General features: G+C 38.1%; 1 protein-coding gene across 5 annotated transcripts in view; it reads right to left on the bottom strand.

The window, feature by feature from the left end:
* Positions 1-457: 457 nt before the first annotated feature.
* Positions 458-20120, bottom strand: part of LOC119789591 (neuronal tyrosine-phosphorylated phosphoinositide-3-kinase adapter 1) — a 74189-nt gene continuing 54526 nt past the window's right edge. For 3 of the 5 annotated variants that reach the window (XM_038294538.1, XM_038294540.1, XM_038294539.1), the window contains 5 exons: positions 10439-10806; positions 8631-10355; positions 6191-6433; positions 4370-4476; positions 458-3090 (listed from right to left, as the gene is read on the bottom strand). In XM_038294538.1, coding sequence (XP_038150466.1) covers positions 2662-3090; positions 4370-4476; positions 6191-6433; positions 8631-10355; positions 10439-10806 — 2872 coding nt within the window. In that variant the 3' untranslated portion in view covers positions 458-2661. Of the gene's footprint in view, positions 3091-4369; positions 4477-6190; positions 6434-8630; positions 10356-10438; positions 10840-17877; positions 18128-20120 lie in introns of those variants that run through there. The other 2 variants (XM_038294541.1, XM_038294542.1) reach the window with 2 other exon arrangements.

Here is a 20120-nt window from a genome sequence, read left to right as displayed (position 1 = left end):
TTGACCTAATGTAAGTTGTTTGCATTTACATACATTTAAAAACAAAACATTTCTGGTTGCACCTATTTGCATTCAACCCGATAAGTTCGAGCTGATGTGGGATATTGCTGATCTGAAACATGGTTTGTGTGATAGATCCATAGGGGGGTATAATGCTACAAAATTTGACTAAAGATGCAAAAATAGAAATATTTTTTCTAGCTTGAATAGATCATGGTTCTCCTATCAAAGGAAAACATTATGGAACTGATTTGATTTTTGCACGAGATTGGTGTTATATGTGGGTTCTTATCATCATCAATAACAATAATAAAAAAATTATTTGGACCAAAATCTGAAGTCTTTAAACATGCAAAAAAAAAAGTATTAAAATCCATTGTTTCATTACTCCATCCATCCATACCAGCTTATCCTCGCAGCGTCACTGATGACATACAGGAACATGGACCACTTTTGCTTGTTGTGTAAAGTTCATTATATAAAATTTATTTCCAATGACAATATCAATGCAAATATAGCAGTACAGTGATTTCCAAGGTACACCGTATCTTACCATATCAATAGAGTATATGGCACTCGTATAATGGCCACTGTTTCAGAAGACACACAAAACCAACAGCCTCTGTAAACTATTCTGGAAACAAATAAAAGGTATCCAGTACCTTAGGTTTCGATCAGTCCATCAGACGTATAAGGTGATTACTTGGTATTTAAACTCAAACTGGGCACAATAGGAAGTATCATTTGGAGCATTTCAGTGTAAGGAATCTCTGCATGCATTGCACTTGCCCATTTCATCCGAGTTGGCCTCTTTGTGTGTGTTTTTGTTGTTTTTTTCCTTTATATGAAATGGACTCAAAAGGCGTAGTAAAAATTAAAAACCCTCAAACACGAGCAGGAGGACGTAAACAAATAATAATAAAATAAAAAAAAGGGGATTAAAGAGTAAGTCATACATTTCAAATAGGTCTTTTTCCACTGGATGTACTGCACTGTACAGTTTGGTACTATAACTATTATAAAAAAAGAAAAAGAAAACAAACAAGAGACATTCAAGCGCCTTAAAACTATTACAGGAGAGCTGACTTTTTAAGATACAAACTTAACTTCATGTGGCTTCCTAGACTCCTCCCATCCAAATATATATATATGTATATATATATATATGTATTTATAACAATAAGTATTATCTCAATAAAGTTTATCATGGCAACATTATGTAGTCCAATGAACGACACGGGTATTAAAATAGCAGCAAAGTATTAAAAATGTTAAGACCAAAAAGCAGTTGAAATCTGTACACAAATAAAAGTGAATGTAGAAAAAGGGGGTTGAATAAATAACAGAGCTTAAAGGGAATCTTGCATAAAATTATATAAACAACTGTTGTATTTTTTTTGAGAGGGCTCATTGTTTGCAATTCGAACAATAAGTAATGCATGGGCTGTCTGCAGCAGGTACTTAATTATCTTAGAAAAAGAACAAAAACAAAGAAACAAAGTCATGTTTATACAGTCTATGCTACATAATATGTATTGATTACAAGTATGAAAATGGAGATAACTGCTACATTTTCAATCAACTTGTACAGGTCTATTTACAGTACACTAGGGGTGTGAAGTTTGTCCTCTTTGTGCGGATCGTTCCAGCATTCAGTTTGAGGTGATGTATGCTCACAGTCTCATTAGTTGCCTCGTGTTGCACTGTCTTTGAGCTCATGGGTGTCAGTGCTCGGTGGACCAAACGCTAATGTGCAACGGGATAAAAAGCATGACCGGTGATGGAGTTTGTTTTCTTTTTTAACTCTAATTTGTGTCTAAGTATAATCGGCTGGACTAACCCCCCCTTTCAGTGGTAGATTCATCTTTTTCCCACAACCACACAGGACCAAAGTGAAGATCAAATTTTTTTGTTTGTTTGTTTTTACACTTACAGCACGGCATGTCTACTTTTTGGACATGCAGAGTATGACAAAGTAAATATGACTTTTTCAAGTCTCAGATATGCATGTTAGACTAGCTGAAACAAGTTTTTTTATTCTAAATATGTTCCTTCAGTTTTTTTTTGTTTTTCTTTTCTCCAAAACGTATTGCTGTAAATTTGCAGAAAGGTTGACAAAGTAAATCGATCTACATTACAAAAATGCAAATGGATACAGTAGGTAGTTTTTAACTTCTCAGTGATGATAACTTGCATCCACAATGACAATCTATTGATACCAACACGTCTCATATACATTCACGAGTTTCAAGAAACACTTCGACCTCCGTAGAGTAGTTTTTCGATACTTTGTTGGAGTAAAGTACATGATTCCTTTGTGTCTCAAGTAGTCAGGAGGATATTTGGCAACACCAATCTAGTGTATTAGCGATTATACTGGTGTTTGTGGCAAAAAAACAATAAAAAAAACGACTCGTTGGCAATCAGAACACATCAGTGCAGTACGTAGTACAGAGGAAATACAAATCAGTTGGGTAAGAAAGTAATCTAGTCTGATTGTACCTATTTACTATATTTCCTCACCTCTTTTTTGTTGCTCAAGTTCAGCGTCTCCACTAACCACATGTGGAGATGAGTTTTTAACGAGTTAATAGTAAAGTTTTTATTTCATCTTCATCTGAAAGATCATGTCATGTAATCTGCTCCTCCGGGGAGGAGGGGTCAGATAGCTGTGTCCCACACGACGGCCTGTGGCCTCTGACATGGTGGTGTGCCGGTCTTACGCGGCTCAGGTGTCCGTCTCCAGCTGGGGAGGATGGGCATGCTGTCCTGTTTGCACAGGCTTTTGTCGGGCCGTCTGTGCGCCTTGATCTCCTTGCACAGGCAGCGCTTGCGCTCGATGACCTCAAGCAGCTTGCCATCCCTCTGCGTCTGCGCAGACGGAGTGGTGCCCCCGCCGGCGGGAGGCTGTCCTTGTGCCAGTTGGGCGAGCTGCTGGAACTGCAGCTGTAGGTGGTGCTGTTGCTGAAGGTGCTGAATCTGCTGCTTTAGCTGCAGCTGCTGTTGATGGAGCTGAAGCTGCTGCTGCTGCCGCGACACGCCAGGGCCACTGGGGCTGCAAGGAGCTTGAGCAGGGGACACACCATGCAGCTGCAATGAAGCAGAATGCACATGAACAGATTAAAATCATTATATAAATGGTATATAATGTGTGAATTGTGATCAATTATTGTTGCAGAAGCAGAACGTGTTTTAAATTGAAATAAAAGAATATAGAAATTAAACTTTGAGATAAACTTTACTGTTTTCTCACATTTAATTGTTTAAATTTTCAATATTATTTCATTTTTTTTATATTTTATTTGTTTAAACTTTTATTATAACTTTTTTAATTTCATATTTTCAAATTAAATTTTTTCTTTTTTACTTTTTCAAATGTGGGGCTTTTTTTCTAATTTCATTTTTCCTATAATGTCTTTTTCAAATGTCTGTTTCTCAGAGTTTTATAAATTGCATTCTTTTCAAACTGTTACACAGATCACATTGTCATCACTCATGGGGGCAGGATTTCCTCTGCACTGAGGAGCAAAGACACATTTCTATTGGTCCGCGTGGATGTTAGCAACACATGTTTATTGGTCAATAGTTAGCGTTTGTATTGGCCGTGAAGTGAAGAGAAGACGTCTGTAAAACACAATCAAAAATGTTATTTGTAAAATTCCATCTAAATGACAGAACAAAAACAAGAAACTAGGAAATCTTTTAAGACATTTCTCTTTTAACAATTTTGAAAAATAAAAATCGAAACCATCGATAAAGTTACTCCCAAATACGTTTTTTTTTTTTTATATTAAGGTTTTCAAGTTTCATTTGTGGATTGCTTTTTTTTTTATTATTTAGATGTACAAAATGTTTGCAAAAGCAATGGAACAAAATTCCCTCCATAGAATTATGGATGTAGATTCTGCAGATGTCAAAGAGAGTTTCACTTCCCAGAGACAGCCACTAGGGGGTACTGTGGCTGCACACTCTACAGTGTGAGGCTTATAGGCATGCAGATCCTCTCTGCAGAGCAGTTAAACTGCGTCAGCAGTTGCACTACAGCCAGAAACTGGACAAAAATGTGAGACCAGGACACTGCAGTTCACCCTCCTGATACAGCTGAGCGTGTTTTCATGTCCACAAAGCATTCCTTCCTCACTGCGTCTCTGTTTTCCATCAATGCCCCAATTTTTTTAAATTCACAGACAGACCAGATCCTTATTCTGCTCTGTGGGCATAACGACCAGCTATAAATAGATCAGAAGAAGAAGTGTCTCCAACAGAAGGGGAGAATTTGTAACGAGAACAAAATTTATGTTGTCTTCAAAATAAACAGTCTGAAATGTACTGTCGTCTGCAGCTGTATGGCCAGTGGAGATATATTCACCTGATTCAGGGCTTCTCGTACCGGCAGGCTGCTTTGTCTATGGACGTCTCCTCCACCCACCTGTCTGACTCCAGCAGCAGAGGAGGAGCGGCCCAGCCGCCCCACTTCTGCAAGCAAACAAATGTTACAATGCAATCATTTATCAGATTATCAGAATGAAACATGGAGGTATAAGAGACAACTAAATATTATATATACTGAATATTCTTTCTACTATTTTTAGATTATTTGATTACTTCTGACCATGACTGTTAAAACCAAAGGAAGACCCAAAAGAACTATTAAGATTACCCTATTAAGCAGTTAAACCTACTGTTTGAGTAATAACTGTTGTAAGATGAACTTTAGGTAATAACCAGAGGCAGGTCGTCATCCAAAAAACTTCTTGAAAAGTAAAAAAGTACTTAGAGAAAAGTACTGCTCAAATTCTGAGTAATTTTTGGATCATAACATCTGATTTAATCTGATTCTAATTTAAAGTGATTCAATCAAGACATAAAATTATGTTCAAACTCTGTTTTTTTTTTTTTTCAAATAAGACAAAATGTTTTATTAAAACAAAATGATAAATAAATAAATAATAATGACCCATTTCAGCTAGGGATAAGTTTTCTAAATATAAATTTTTAACATAAACTTACAAACCAATCCTAATGGCATGTGTTAGGAAAGATAAAGAACTTCACATTTCTACACTTTATTGTATTTTCACCCGATCTCCAAATATCTCAGGTTACTGGTGGTGGATGGATTAATGGAAAATTACTTGAGTAAGAGTAAAGTAAGAGTACTAAAAAATACTACTTAAAAAAAAAAGAAATTACTCCTTAAAGGGATTTTTGTTCAAAAGGTTACTTAAGTAAATGTACTCAGTTACTACACATAATAGTAGCAGGGCGTGGGGGTCCTATGATACAGCAGATGGGAATTCAGCTAAAGCTGAAAGAGTAATGCTGTGATTTTAAAATCATTATCGATGAGAACTGAAAACTGCTCCAGGAAACCTATCAGTTACAGTTTTTGCAACAGTTCATATCATCCGCATAAATTGATTTCCTGTTATTTCATAAGAACAGGAGTGGCATGGGCCACCATTGAACCCTCTCTAGAACCACCTATGCTTAATAATGTAGAAAACAAAAACTTAAATTCTTTAAAAGTTTTTTTTTTTTTTTTTTTACAAATTGCACTCAGGAAGTGTGACACACATTTGGAAGGAATTACCTTTATTCTGATTTACTATTATTCTGATTCTAAACTGGCAACCACAAAGCCTCTGGTGGAGCGCTGCAAATATCTAATTAAATACTTTAGTTTTTTTAAGTCTGCCAAATAAAACACACTGAAGTTTGATCGAATGCAGTAATTCTAAGGTGGAGATTGACTGACTGTTGTTTACAGGCTGATACTGATTTTGTTAACAGCAGTCTAACCGATCCCAGATATGTGCTGCCGATTTTTTTCAGCTGATACTGTTTTTACTTCTAACTTTTACCTGTCAAAACTGATGCTGTAATAACAACTATTACAGAAATGTCAGCTTAAACAAAAAAGGAAATGTTAACAAATCAATCAAAAATATGAACTATGGAAAGCAGATGGAAGCAGTGGAAATGCATCTGCATCATGTGATCTCAAGTCACTGCTGCTGAATGCACTAATGATTTAGCAAACTCATGCACATATAGAAATAAAAGACACTAATACTGGCCCAAAATATTTATGTCTAAGGTATACATTTGGAAATCCTCTCCTAGTTACTCAAGTGGATTTATTCACAGAATAGAGCAACAGGAATATGCAAATATTAGGTTTGCTAACCTCCGTTACGACAGGCAGGAAAAGTCTGGCAGGGAAGAGGGAGTCCTGCTCTGGGTAGCGCTCTGAATCCTGGGTTGTTGTCAACACCTGCCAAGGACTCGCTGTGACCTAAAGCCCTGCTGGTGGCACCGCTATAGTGAACAGGGATTCCTGAGTGGCCTCCTCGAGAGCCCAGACCAAGATCCTCCTTGTCCATCCTCAACAGTGCGTCAGTACTGCCATTCCAGGCCCGCCCTTCGTCTTCTAAATCAGGGAAAGGATAAAAAAAAAAAGGTTTGAAAATTAAAGACATACCAAATAAGAGCATTGATTCTTTTTCAACAACTTTAATGATTTCTTGTGATTTTTTTTAACCCTATAATGCCAAATGTATCGTATTTGATACATGCGGTTTCTGAAATGTTTTGCATCTGACACCTTTTGCATAATTTAATGGTAAAAACTTTGCTCAAAATCCTATTGTACACAATCAGATATACCTGATAACAGCCAGTAGAATACTACACAAAAAATTATTTTGACTTATCGCATAGTAATGAAATATTAATATCAAAAATGTATTTCTGTTTTTTCTTTTTACATATTTTGTTAGAAGGGCAAATAAGGAATTCAAACAAAAAAAAAAGTAATTTTCTGTTTTGTTTTATTCTTGGATCGGGCTTTAAAGGGTTAAAGCACTAAAATGGTATGAGCAGATGATGTGTTAGCTGCAGAAGGTAACCGAGGGGGACTTCTGTCAACCTTAAATAACTCAAATCACTGCAGAAGGTTCAAGCAAAACAAGTTTTGGGAACCTGTTAAAGAAATATTTGGTTTGTGTTTTTGGCATGTTTATATGAGCTGTTTATTTAGGAGTTTATAATCTTCATAAATAGGTGCAGGATAAAGTGCAGTGGCCGAGGGGTAAAAATGCTGTGTACATACATGATATCCCACCTAATTCAAAAAGTCCTACTCAACAAATAGACTAGCAAAAATGAGCCAAACGCACAAAACACATGCAAAGGAAAAATGATACAACTAGCAAAAAACAACTACTGGGGGGTCAGTCAGCAGACAAAGACAACTTTCTTTTCTTTCATTGTTTTATTTTTTAATATTTAACTTTTTTCAATCTAATAATTTATATTTTTAGTCTTGTTCATAGGTATTTAAAGATTGGCTACCTATGTGACATGCAATATAAATTTAGTATAATCATTGTTTAAATATTTTTTATCATCACCTAACCCACTACCTGAGTTAGAGCCTCGTCTGTTTGTAGCGATCGTTCTCAGACTGCCTGTAGATCACGCTATCTGCACATTTTTATGGGGCCAAACCAAACCAGTATTTCTGTCTGAACATTTTGGCAGCAATCATTGTTGTAGAGCTGCAACTAATGATTATTTTGCTAATCGGTTAATCTGTTATTATTTCAATGAATCAATTATTTATCTGATAACACAAAGTGCCTTTAGGAAGATTTTAAACAGATTTCATGCAAAGTAAAGCTAAACCTTTGCCTCTTGAGGAGTTCTGGATAGAGCTTAATCACAGATAGAAAAGGTCTTCCACCTTAAAACTAGAGCGTTTATATATATTTTTTCAGTTTGGCAGAATTGCTGCTCTGAGCGATTTCTCTTTCAGCCACTGGCATGTTAGACTTATATCGAGTTAACTATTCATGATTAATAAATAAGATGATTATTTCAAAAATGTATTGTTTCAGATCATGTTTGGAGATCACGGGCTACATGCCAATTCATTCCATTGCAAAAACTATAAATAATTTGCACAATCTAGCCTCAATCCTTATTTTGAATCTTTGAAGATCAGGCCCCAAATCTATCTTAGAACCTCCATTTTGTCTTTTCTAAGGCTCTGGTTCCAGTTGCACTTCTTAGCAGCTTTTCTTAACTTGCAGTTGTGTTTGCTCCTCGCAGTATTTTTCCTTTGCATGTGTTTTAGGTGTTAGCATCATTTAGGTGTTAGCAGCGTTTTCTATCATGCTGCTCTCTATTTTCCCCTTTTCAGATTTTTTGTTTTTTTGCCTCTGTTCTTTGAACTACTCTTATTTTTGAGTTTGCAGGACCTTTTGAATTTGATGCATACATTCACGTGCACCTCTTGGCCACTGTAATACAGGCATAAAATAGGGTTAACTTTAATTGCTGTAATACCTTTACCTTATTACATGGTTACTCAGATGAGCTTTACATTGTCTGTTCTTAGACAGGAAGAGCACCAGCTTCTACTTTCATTCATGCTTCAGTATGAGTTACCACCCAATAACCAAAAGTTTAAAGGTCTGTAAAACTCTCTTTGCATAATCCATTTTGACAATCTATAGTTGATCTAAGCAGGTTCTCACTTACAGATAACAAAGCACATGCTTGTTAACCCTCAGTTAAAATATCCAGTTATATCCCTTCAGGTCAGAGTTTAAATAATGACTTACTCTCTGCCTCTCGGCTCCCATGGCTGAAGGACAGTTTCCTATGCATGGGCCAGTAACACCCTTCATCCGTAGCTAAGCTGGAGCTGCTGTCCCAGGGCATAAAGCCAACTTTTGACTGTGATGAGGACACGCTGTTGCTTTTAGACGTGCCCTCACCCAGACCAGTGAGACTTGAAGGCTGTTGCAGAGATGGTGTCTGAGAGCTGGCCCTCAAGCTCTCGTATGCCGGCGGCCTCCGAAAGCCGCCTGATGGGTAGGTCCACAACAGCGGGCTGTCTGAGGAGGGCGGCTTGTATGCTGGTAGGCCGTGGGGTGTGTGAGAGCGGAGGTGTGGGCGAGAATGAGGACGCTGGGAAGAGGACAGCGGCGTAGGAGTGGAGCTGGTGCTGCTTTGAGGTGTTTGGCTGCTAGAGGTGGTGACGCTCTCTACTGGTAACGAGTGTGGTCCTCCATCTCTGTCTCTATCCCTGTCCCTTTCTCGCTCACGTTCCCTGTCTTTATCTCGATCCCTGTCCTTGTCCTTGTCTCTGTCTCGCTCCTTGTCCCTGTCTCTGCCCCTGTCCCGGTCTTTCTCCCTTTCACCTTTTTCAGACTTCAAGAGGAAGCTCACAGACTTGCCCTCCTTGCCTGTACTTGAGGTTTGCGTCTGGACCGTTGCCTGGTTGGACGTCTGAGAGCTGCTCTTGGTTGGAGCAGGGGAGTCTCCTCGGTCTGGCTTGCGGTAGTGATGATAGTGCGAGGGGCGATGGTGAGGATGGTGGTGATGATGAGAGAATGGAGAAGTGGATTTGGAGGAGGGAGGTAGTGGGGTGGAGTGACTCCTGGCCCTCAGTCCAGGAGCGGGACCTAGCTGGGAGTCTCGGCTGTATTTGTCCTGCTGTGATGTGCCTCCTGATGATTCTTTTGACCCGGATAGGGTGGTGGAAACATTAGAAGAAGCTGATGATGAGGTGCTGGCTTGAGTTGTTGTGTTGGATGTTTGGGCTTTAGCTGAAGACGTCTTGTTTTGAACCCCAACCCCGCTAGAGGCAGCTGCTGGCTGAGGAAAGGCAAGCAGAGGGGGCCTATGCTGCAGGAGATTGGGGAACGGGGCAGGGATCTTCGTATTGGACTCTGACTCCGATTTGCCTCCTTGTAGCAGATAGGGCGTTGGAGCTCGTGGTGTGTGGGGACTGGTGGACAGGACCTGGGGTACAGGAGTGGAGGACGCAGAGGAAGGCAGCGGAGACGAATGGGAGATGGAGACTGTAGCTTTGGGTTTGTTGTAGGATGGGGACGAAGAGGAAGGGCGAGGGAGAGAAGAACTGCTGGAGGAAGAAGTGGTGATATGGTAGTGCTTCGAGGATTTTGGCTTCTCATGCTTCGGAGGGAGATGCCTGTGGGAATCTCTGTCCTCCTGATGCGGGTATTTCATCTCCTCATAGATTGCCTCACTCTGGTCAGAGTCAGAGTCGGGCGTGGTGGCCACGGGGGTGACGGGGTGGGGCGTAGCCGTCTGGCTTTCTCTTGTGAAGACTTGGCCCACCATTTCTATGTAGACTGGCTCATCCTCTCCATCTCCGGTCTGAATCTGAGAGTCTGCTGCCTGGAAGGGCAAGGGGGTGGCAGAGGGAGGCACACGTGGAGGAAGTGAGTCAAATGTCAGCTGGGTACTGGGACTCCTTTTGGGTTTCAAAGGAGGCACCTTCTTTGCTCCAATCTCCCCAGAGTCAGACTTCTTCATGGCTGCAAGACATACCAAGGTTGTCAAAAAAGTGGCTATTTTTTCTTAAGCAATGAACATGAGCAAAAGACGCACTTGTACTCACAGTTTTTCTTTTCTGAGTGCTTGGACTGCGAGCTGGAGCTTGAAGGTAGCGGCGGTGTCTCAGGGGGTCCTCTGCTATCTGCAGATGAGGAGCTGAGGCGGGTACTTGGATGGCGTTTGGGTTTGGCTGGGGGGCAGCGGCCGCCTGGCTGCGACTGAGTGTCGGAGTAATCTCCATTCTCAAGGCCCGCATCCCCACCGCCAACCGCGTGGCAGGACTGAGAGCGGGGTGCCATGGCAGAGGCACAGGTGTGAGGGGACAGGTCCTGGGAGGCTGGCATGGTCATAAAGCCCATCCGGAAATGCCGTCGGAAAGAAGCCAAGTCCCGAACTTTACCCACAGTGGCTGATGGGTCATTCTGGGTGGAGCTGTCAAATGGTAGGTGAAGAAAGGAATTTATCCTATGAACAATCAAATATAAATTAGGGTTGCAAAAAAAAAATGATTCTATCAAATGTCATGATGCTTCATTAGACATTATTTGCATTGATTTAAAATAAGGCTGATTGGATCTTAAATGTAAAAAACAAAACTTACAAGCAAACATCTGAGTCATTATGTAACTTTTTATGAAACTCCCACCCACTAGTTGGCAGTGCACCACACAGAGCCTATTGTCTTGCTGAACTGCACCAGTCTCAGCAAAGCAACCTTGAGATATAGAAAGGTTTTTTCAGAGGTATATTATTTTAAAAATTACCAGATATTGTCTTTGTTATTATATTGTGATATATTGGGATAAATCACATTGTTACAAATGCATCATGATACATATCGTCTCACCAAATTCATTACAATTTGTACCCCTAATATCAATATCTGGGCATTTTACTGATGACTTGCTCACTTTTAAGCCCCATGTGGAAAATATCCGAAATATCCGAAACAAGTGTTTTTCACATACTGCTAGTAAGCAGCTCATTGGTGCAACTTTAATGACTGTGTGGGACTATGGAGATTACTTGTACATCATTGCTTCGTCACAATGTCTCAGGATGCTAGACTCCGTCCATCTCTCTTCACTGAGATCCATTGCAAACTGCAAAATGTCAACGCACCACAGTGATTTATATTTCTAGGTTTCGGCTGCTTAAAGGAATTCCCATTAGTTAATTCTTATATGCAAGGAATAACTTGGACTGTTTCTGGCCTAAATCTGTTCTAGAGTCGAGAAATGTAGTTTCATCTCCAACAGTTTTCTGTTTCATTCAGTTCCTTTTGCTTGAACTGAATTGGCCAAGGAAAGCCTCCGATCACTCAGCTCCGCCCTCCAGGAGCTTGCTTTAGAAAACTTTTAATCAACTCAGTTTAGCTTGTGAGGCTGATTCAAAAACACTTACCTGTTTTTCATAACGTGTTGTTTTGACTTTTGACCATGTAACTTTGTGTTTTATTTATTGTTGCCTCTTGTCCAGGACTCACTTGAAAAATAGGTTTTTATCTAATCTAATAAAATGTTAAATTAAGAAATAAAAAAAAATCACAGTTAAGTAATAAACATGGTATTCCATTTGTACTGACTTGTCTCTTATGTTTCTTCTCTCTAGATCTCCTTGCTCTTCAAAAATTCCCTTTACATTGAAAAAAAATGGCCCACGGGGGTTCAAGTGCAAGAAGCAAAGCTGTGCTACTTTGTTTTTGCTGGACTCAAAATACAAAATCAGCTCCATTGTCAGAAGCAATTTAGCAGCGTATGGAAATCCCCCTGTCTTTTTTACATGTCTACATCCAGAACACGAACCTGTAGCCTGAGCGAAAGGATCTCCCGAATCATTTTGTCTGTTACCATGGGAACGGTTGTGAATATGGTATTTGATGCTGGGGCTTTGAAACGACCAATGACACAGACTCAAACCGTCATAAATAAAGCAGCCAAAGAAGATCAATCAGACAAAGTATTCTATATTTCATACGAAGCAGCAGCTGGAGCTGCAGTCCCTTCTCTTTAAGCATATGGTCCTCATCCTTTCTTAAAATGTGTACTTTTCCGTGATTTGAGCAGGCAAGTAAGACAATCTGCCAATGGACCAAGATTATTTACCTTTAAGATATAACACAACAGCTTTATTATCTTATTTCAAGTGCATAGAATCTAATTATTTTTTCCTTAGGATCATAAATACTCCATTTACCAATCGTCTTATAAGCCTTCTCAAATTATGGTGAAATGCATTTATTTTTCAGAAATTGATGCTTGATTTTGTTTTTGAAGTGCAGTATATTTTCTTTAAATGCAAACATTACAATACAAGTTAGTAAATTTTACTCTTAATTTGAGCTGGTAAGAATTGCCAATGGAAAACAATGATTATTATCTTATTTCAAGTCTATAATATCCCATTTTATCAGCAGATCATCTTATTTATCTGCTCAAATTATAAATACGTTGACTTTCAATAGACCTTTACTTATTTTTAGATCAGTTTCCGCTGTGAAAGTGTTTATTAAAAGAATGATCCTCCCTTTAATTATATGACAAATTTTTATAGTTGCAATAAAGGTTTGCAATTTGGATTTTTGCTGTAAAAGAAAACAAATCACTTTTTTTGGTAGATATGAGATTATTATCTCTATAGTGAGGAGGGATTTCAGATGAGTTTGTCAGGTCAGAGGTTCAAACTACGGAAACAAAGCTGAGAAGACCAGAGCCCTGCTGAGCTAACCAAAGGTTTACAAATGTGTTCTGACAAGCCTCAGCTTGCTTCTACTCAGCTGAGTAGTGTGCTCTTCAGAGGGGGTGTTACACTGCTTCACCCCCCAACAGCATGAGAGAAGTCCCTTAAGTCATTATCGAAGGGTTACTGTGAATCTTCGGGGCTTAGCAGAGAAACTTTGCTTTTGTAATAGATGACATACACTGCCTTCAAAACTGTTAACACTTATTGCATCTTTTTCATTTTGTCTTCCAACAACTTTTGTGTATATAACCTTAATTTGAGAAGGTAAACAAGATGATCTGCTGGTAGAATGCGTACTTTTGCCAATAGAATATGATGCTTAACTTACAAAATATTGAGACAGAGTTGTTGTTTTTTCTTATTTCAAACATAAATTACCTTATTTAATAAACAAATTGTCTTACTTATCTGCTCAAATCAAGGGAAAATAAACTTATTTCAAGAAAATTAATATTACGTAGGACTTCATCAAAAATTTATCGCACGGCCTTAGGTAAACATATTACCAGGGGGATATTTTGATGATCCACCTGGAAAAAAACTATTTAGTTATGCTTCATTTTTTGCAATGCAGAATAAATCAAACTGATCTAAGACAGACTTAGTGGTTTGATAGAGTACTTAGATGATAAGCATGATCAGTTCGACCAACAATGCAAAATTGTCCCTCTAATCAAGTCTTACAATCTTAAATCTAGCCCAAAAAGTCTTTTTGATCTTATTTTGAGATTTATATACTAAGCAAGAGTAGATTCTCAGATTTTCTCAAAACAAGAATTCTTACCAAGTGCAGTTGCCTTTCTGCAGGGGCAGATTATTACAGAGATTCTGAGTAGAATTTATTCAAAGGAAGAATTATAATCTGCTCTTCTTAGCATATCTCTAAACAAGCTTATAAGAGCCTTTTGACTAGATCTAAGATCGTAATACTTGGTCAGATTGACAGATTGATGACAAAGTTTTAAAGAAGTTTAAAACTGAGTCTGATTTTAAATCATAACCCCAGAATAAAGGATCTCGTTCAATCTGTTATCTGAAAATGGCTGTAAATCTAAGCAATGCTTAAACTAAGTTTACAGGCAAGAACAGGATCAATCCAGATGGATACACAGCAGTTATTAGCTGCTCACCTGCAAAAGTGACGAGAAGAAAACTGTCATTGAGACAAAAGCCTGTCTGCAGTTTCTCGTAAGCAAAGTAGTGAACGAGGTAAATGTGGGGGGGGAAAAAATTAATCCAAACTGCTTGGTGGAAAACTGAACACTGAGCACCTTGGAAAGCATAGTGAGATATGGTGGGTCATCATCATGCTGTGGGTAGGTTTTTCTACAGCAGGGACAGGAAAGGTGGCCAGAGTTTATGATAATATTGTGGTGCTAAAAAACAGGGCAAACAACAAAGAAAACAGAAGAGCCTGTTTAAAACACGCAGCAGAACCCAGGGAAATCCACTCAGAGTTACTGTGGAAGGGAAGCATGGCATATTCAGCTGTAGGGAAAATTTAGATAAATTAAATCTACATGCAAGCCTTTAGGGATGCATTTTTGTTTTCTATTAAATCCAACTGATCCTTAGTCACCCAAAAGACTAGGAGTCAAAATGACAGTAGAAGATGCTTCTATAAACTATAGCCTAGTAGGGCTATAAACAAATTCACGCCTCACTTTTCAGATTTTTAATTCTAAAACATTTTAAAAACAATGCAGTATGCATTGCAATGCAAGTGTTTAACTTCTTTGTGTTGATCTGTCAGATTAAATAAAGTATCTAAATTATTCTTCAAGACACTGAAAGATACAAAAAACCAACAAACCACAGAAGAATACACAAGTTTCCAAAGCACCAGAAGGAGGGACACACAGGCTCTCATTTCCTCCACTTGTATCAGACGGTTCTCGCCTATGTACCACTCCTAATGTGATGGAACGCAGACGTTCATTTGTTTGCGCCCTTCAATGCCTGTGGAGAGTGACTCCTTGCAATCAGCATAGATACCAGAAAGACAAATTTAGCTTCGGACAGAGGTTGAGCATTTCCCTTCTCACAGCTCCAAGCTCACTTTTTTCTCCTCCTCTTGTTTCTTCAGACGTAGAATCAGATCAAAGACGGTTGTTCAGAGAGTATCAGGACTCACTTCTTTTTATTTTGCACTGCCTTTCATATGTTTTAAACCAATAATCTGCAGAAGCTAAGGTAGAGATAAAATAGAAGAACAATAATCTCTTGTCAAACTTTATTTGCTCTTTCAAAAAGAATCCAGTAGCAGGCTAGAAAAACCCTAATGTACCGTCTGTAAATACAGAGATTGAGATAGGTGGACTTTTCGCTTGGCTCTGCTAAAGAAGAACCTTTATAACTAAATTGTTCACTGACTGAAAATTGCTCCTTGACACTGAATTGGATTTAGGGCAGCACAGAGACACTTGTTCTGCTTACTGGGATCTGAAAGCTATGTAGAAACCAGTTTTAAATCGAGACTAGAACTCATTCAGCAAAATATGACAAGATAAATGTAAATACAATAAAATAAAATGGAATTTGGTCCTAATAAGTAGCAGATCATTAAAAAAACTCTGAAAAACAGAGAATAACATCTAAACAGCGAAACATAGAAAAATAGATCAATCAATAGACAGACGGACGGACGGACGGCAGACAGACAGACAGACAGACAGATGACTTTCTAAGGATTTTCATCCTAACAAAACACAACCAATTAGTGAATTTCAGACCCAATGACACACTCACAAATAATGTATCATCCCAAAGACAGACTACCCAAACCAAATCTGGGCGCCATTGTTAATGCCCGGACGCCTACAAAGGAGTAAGCAAACAACGACTACATAAACGTATGGCGCAGCACAGGCGAACCAGCAGTTCTGGTTAAGATTCAGCCGTACAGCAGAACCTGAAGAACAAATGGCACATATGGTATAAGATAAATGTCAATAAAATTTATTAAAAGTATTAATTCCTTGTCAGCTCATACATACTTGTGGCATTGGAAGTAATGCATACTCATAAATGTGTTATTTACAGTTGTAATTTTGCAAAGTTGCAACTTTTATTTGTAACTTTTAAACGTGTTTTCTCACAGATAATACAGCTGATCTTACATCTATGTATCAGTTGAGAACAAGAAAGAATTACAATTTTGTTTATATGTATTGACTTACACTTGAAAAGTTCAGACACCTTTAATGACATTCATCTTACAACAAAGAAAGTTATAACAACGCTGGCGTTCTGATCTTGGGGTGTAGAGGATAGATGGTTTTAAAGAGTGATGGAAGCCATCTTTGGCTATAATTATATTATTATGATACTTAATTATTATATTGTGATACAAATAGCCAAACCCAGAACACAAACAAAAAAACATGTGTTTAAAAAAGATCAAGGCTCCAACTACAGATAGCTCTGGTGCGAGATAGACTTTTGTTTTTAGAGAAGACTCTAAAGGGGTCGATTAACATCCTCAGCAAAAAGTGAAAGTCTGGTTAGCTCTGATTTCATGTACAGCTTGCAAAACTAATTCTATTTAAAAAGTAACATTTGCAAAGCAAAACAATTGGAGAAATGATTAATTTATACCTGCCGTTGACCTTAATGAGGATGCTTTTAAAAGCAAGACATCTGTGTGTGGATTTCTAATTATTGGTCCCCAAAATTATGAAATAAATAACTTTACAAATAAAAGCCTGTTCTTTGGTGAACTTCCTCCTGCAGTTATTGTAAAGAAACTACTGAAAGTAGCTTTTTATGACCTTCATATTTAAAATGATTGAAGTTATCCAGAGCCACAGTCTGCAGAGCCCTGTCTTAGCCAAACCAACAGGCTTCTCCTGTCACCTTTAATCTTGATTTATTATATTCAGATATTCAGAATATTGTCAACTTTACAAAAGTTTTAATGATTTTAGAGAAATCGCATCTTTGGAAAAAACAAAACAAAAAAAACATACAAAAAACATACATAACGTTTCATTTTTAACTAATTTTTCTAGGCCAGATTTGGAGTGTGTTTAACCAGCTAAATACAATAAAGAAAAGAAAAAAAGCGTGACTGAGAATATCCAATCTGGTTTAAGGTCAAACTGGTCCAGTTATGTCACCTCTTGTCAAATGCTGAGGTTAAACACCAACATCTCAATCTGGAGCTGTCCTTATTCTCCGAGACCCACTGACACAGTACATGCTTGTTTGCCCTTAAGTAATGGGTTGATAATCTATTTCCATCTCTTTTCCTTGTCAGTACTATGCTGGTTTTACCAAGAGTATAACTCCTACCTTCTGGTCCCTTTGATGCTGCTGGTGAATGTTTGGCAGCATGTGACCATTAAATATCCAGAGGCCACAAAAAAGTCAAGATAAATATGCTTAGTCATGAATGAATTACCACGAGGAGAGGAATTCGTTAAAACCATCAAAATAAATCAACTTTAACTGAACTTTATTTTTTTATTCAGATAAATATTATTATATTTCTGATTGCTAACTGATGTAACAGTGTTTTTTTTTTATTTAGGTACCTGAAGTATCTGTAATTCATCCTTACCTGCCCAGTTGTCTGCTTAAAAAGGTTTAAAGTGAAAAGAAATGTGCTACTCTTGCTCATATTTCTGTGCTGGGATCAGTAAAGCTTTGGCTGATAGCGAGGTTTTCTCCCACCAGTCGTCTCTATTGGGAATAGTCTGTCTGCCTGTATTAGCGCCATAAGAAATTGACTCTATTTTTAAAACTCACACTGAAACTCACCTTTTTACCATCCTGCAGCTCTCTCCTGCTGAATGTGATTTCTCTCCAAAGGCCCTACAGATCTCCGTTCCAGTCTATTCTCTAGTCATTGGTCCTTCCACGCACGCTGCATTCCACTTCCCACTTTCTGTCCCTGAAGCCTCCCACACAGCTTTGTTTTAGCCGTTCATCGTGTCGAGACTGTCCCACTTGCTGCACTGCAACTCAGCCGACCCCAGATCCAGCAATGACATTGATCTGTGCTGCTAACATGTGGACCGCTGCCTTACCATTCAGAGACAGAAAGCATTCGCTGGAACTTCTGCATTCCCCTCCACAAACAGCCAGGAACACAGTGCATGTTTTGCTGGGCTGTAGGTGACTCACAGCTCAACGTCACATCTCTCCTCTGATGCTCGGATAAACAAGATACACTCACTCGGTGTGAAGCGTTTGGTCTTCACCACATTACTGTCATGTGCAAACTGTCATGTGAGTGTGATGACAGAGTGTTGTCAACACCCTCTGCAGGACACTTGTTTGTTGATGCCACTGAGTGTTTGTTGGTGTTTTAGTAGCTTAAGTTGACTATGAAAATCCATACATAAAAGTCTAGAACAAAATGTTTCTAAAGGTAAACTAATCTGCATCTTTGGGGTAAGATAACTGTCAATATAAATGATTACATAGGTGTTTGAATATATAACTCAATAAATCGAAGTATATTTGCAATTTGTATTTGTTTGTTGTCATTAACTCTTAGACTTAGACAACTTTTATTGTAATTTTGTATACAGAACAAATTTCGTTCAGCACAGCTCGCATGACATTCGATTTCTTAAAGTGCAGCAGTACAAATCAAGTACAAATCAAAAATGTACGAGTACAATTTAGAAATTTACAAGGGCAAATCAACAACCACTGATGGAGCTGTTTCACTCCCTACCAGTATGTAGCAGTAATCTCCCCTGAAAGATGTTTGCAAATGTCTTTAAGCGAGAAGAAATGGGAGAAGAAAAAACAGAACCATCAACTGAACCCTATTCTTCACATATCTCGAAAATAACATCTTGGCAAAGTTAGATTGTTCACTCGATGGTTCTCTTTTCTTTAACATTCTTTTCTTGTTGTTTAATGTTAAATGCCGAAGAACTTTCAGGGGCTTTTACAGCCACCAGCTGATAAGAAGTGAAACAGGTTAGTCAGGAGCGGTGGATTTGTGTACATTTGTGATCTGTTGTCCTAAATTTGTGATTAATTCTCGTAAAAAAGAATAATTTATTCCACTAAAATTTGATCATAATTGTAAATTTGTTATTTGTTCTTGTAGACTTTTGATTAATTGTTATAGTTTTGGGGAATATTAAAACTAAATCTCAAATCTAATCACATTTATTGACATACATATACAAATTTAGACACCTATGCAAATGTTTTTAGTGACAATTATCTTACCCCGTAGGTATCCTGTCTCTTGATAAACAAAAGGCTTCTCAGGCTATCCACTATAAGTAAAGAGTGTCTTGTTAAATTGACCATAACACATTAAATTTTCAAATTTTGGCACCAACATAAATATCGACATTTTTCACTAGGATTTTATTTTATAGATAAATACATGGAGCCACATATATTTATCCACCTTTCTCCTTCACTCTGACTATGTTTTACTCCACTAATTAACCAGACAAGAAAAAAGGAATTTGTTAAATATTACTTTCATTTGGCCTCGAAGGCAAAAATACCTTGCAGGTCAGCTGGTTAAAAAACAATTAAAATGTTAACCATACCCAATCACATTTTAAAACTGAACAAATTTTTACATAAAGTATATTTTCCCTCAGTTCGTCCTTCATTTGGCCAATCTAAATCTCTTCCTAGACTCAAATTTTCCATGAATTGGATAAAAACAGGAATGGAAATGTATTTATTATTATGTATTATTTTATTATCTTTTTCTGAGCCAGGTGATTTAAGGAAAGTCAAAACAGATTCTGATAAAACTTTACGAAAGGCTCATTAACGTTTTACACCAAACTGGAATGCAAATCATATATCCTAAATTTTTTTTGAGAACTTAAGGTGGTAGGCTGGCCTTTTTCCAAAATCATACAGACGAGTCTTTCCTGTTGGTGACAGTGTAAGTTTGGAGTAGGAGTTATGAAAGCACATAATTAAATCCTCCACCACCTGACCAGGTGAGTCATCATCTTCCTGTAACAGGCTGTCAATAACTGTGTCATCTTTAAACCATAAAATGTGGC

This window comes from Cyprinodon tularosa, unplaced genomic scaffold (assembly GCF_016077235.1).
Source record: "Cyprinodon tularosa strain WSP-4 unplaced genomic scaffold, ASM1607723v1 ctg341, whole genome shotgun sequence".
In the NCBI taxonomy this organism is placed as follows: domain Eukaryota; kingdom Metazoa; phylum Chordata; class Actinopteri; order Cyprinodontiformes; family Cyprinodontidae; genus Cyprinodon; species Cyprinodon tularosa.
Note: the sequence above shows the minus strand (reverse complement) of the source record. Positions and strands in the feature narration are given on the sequence as shown.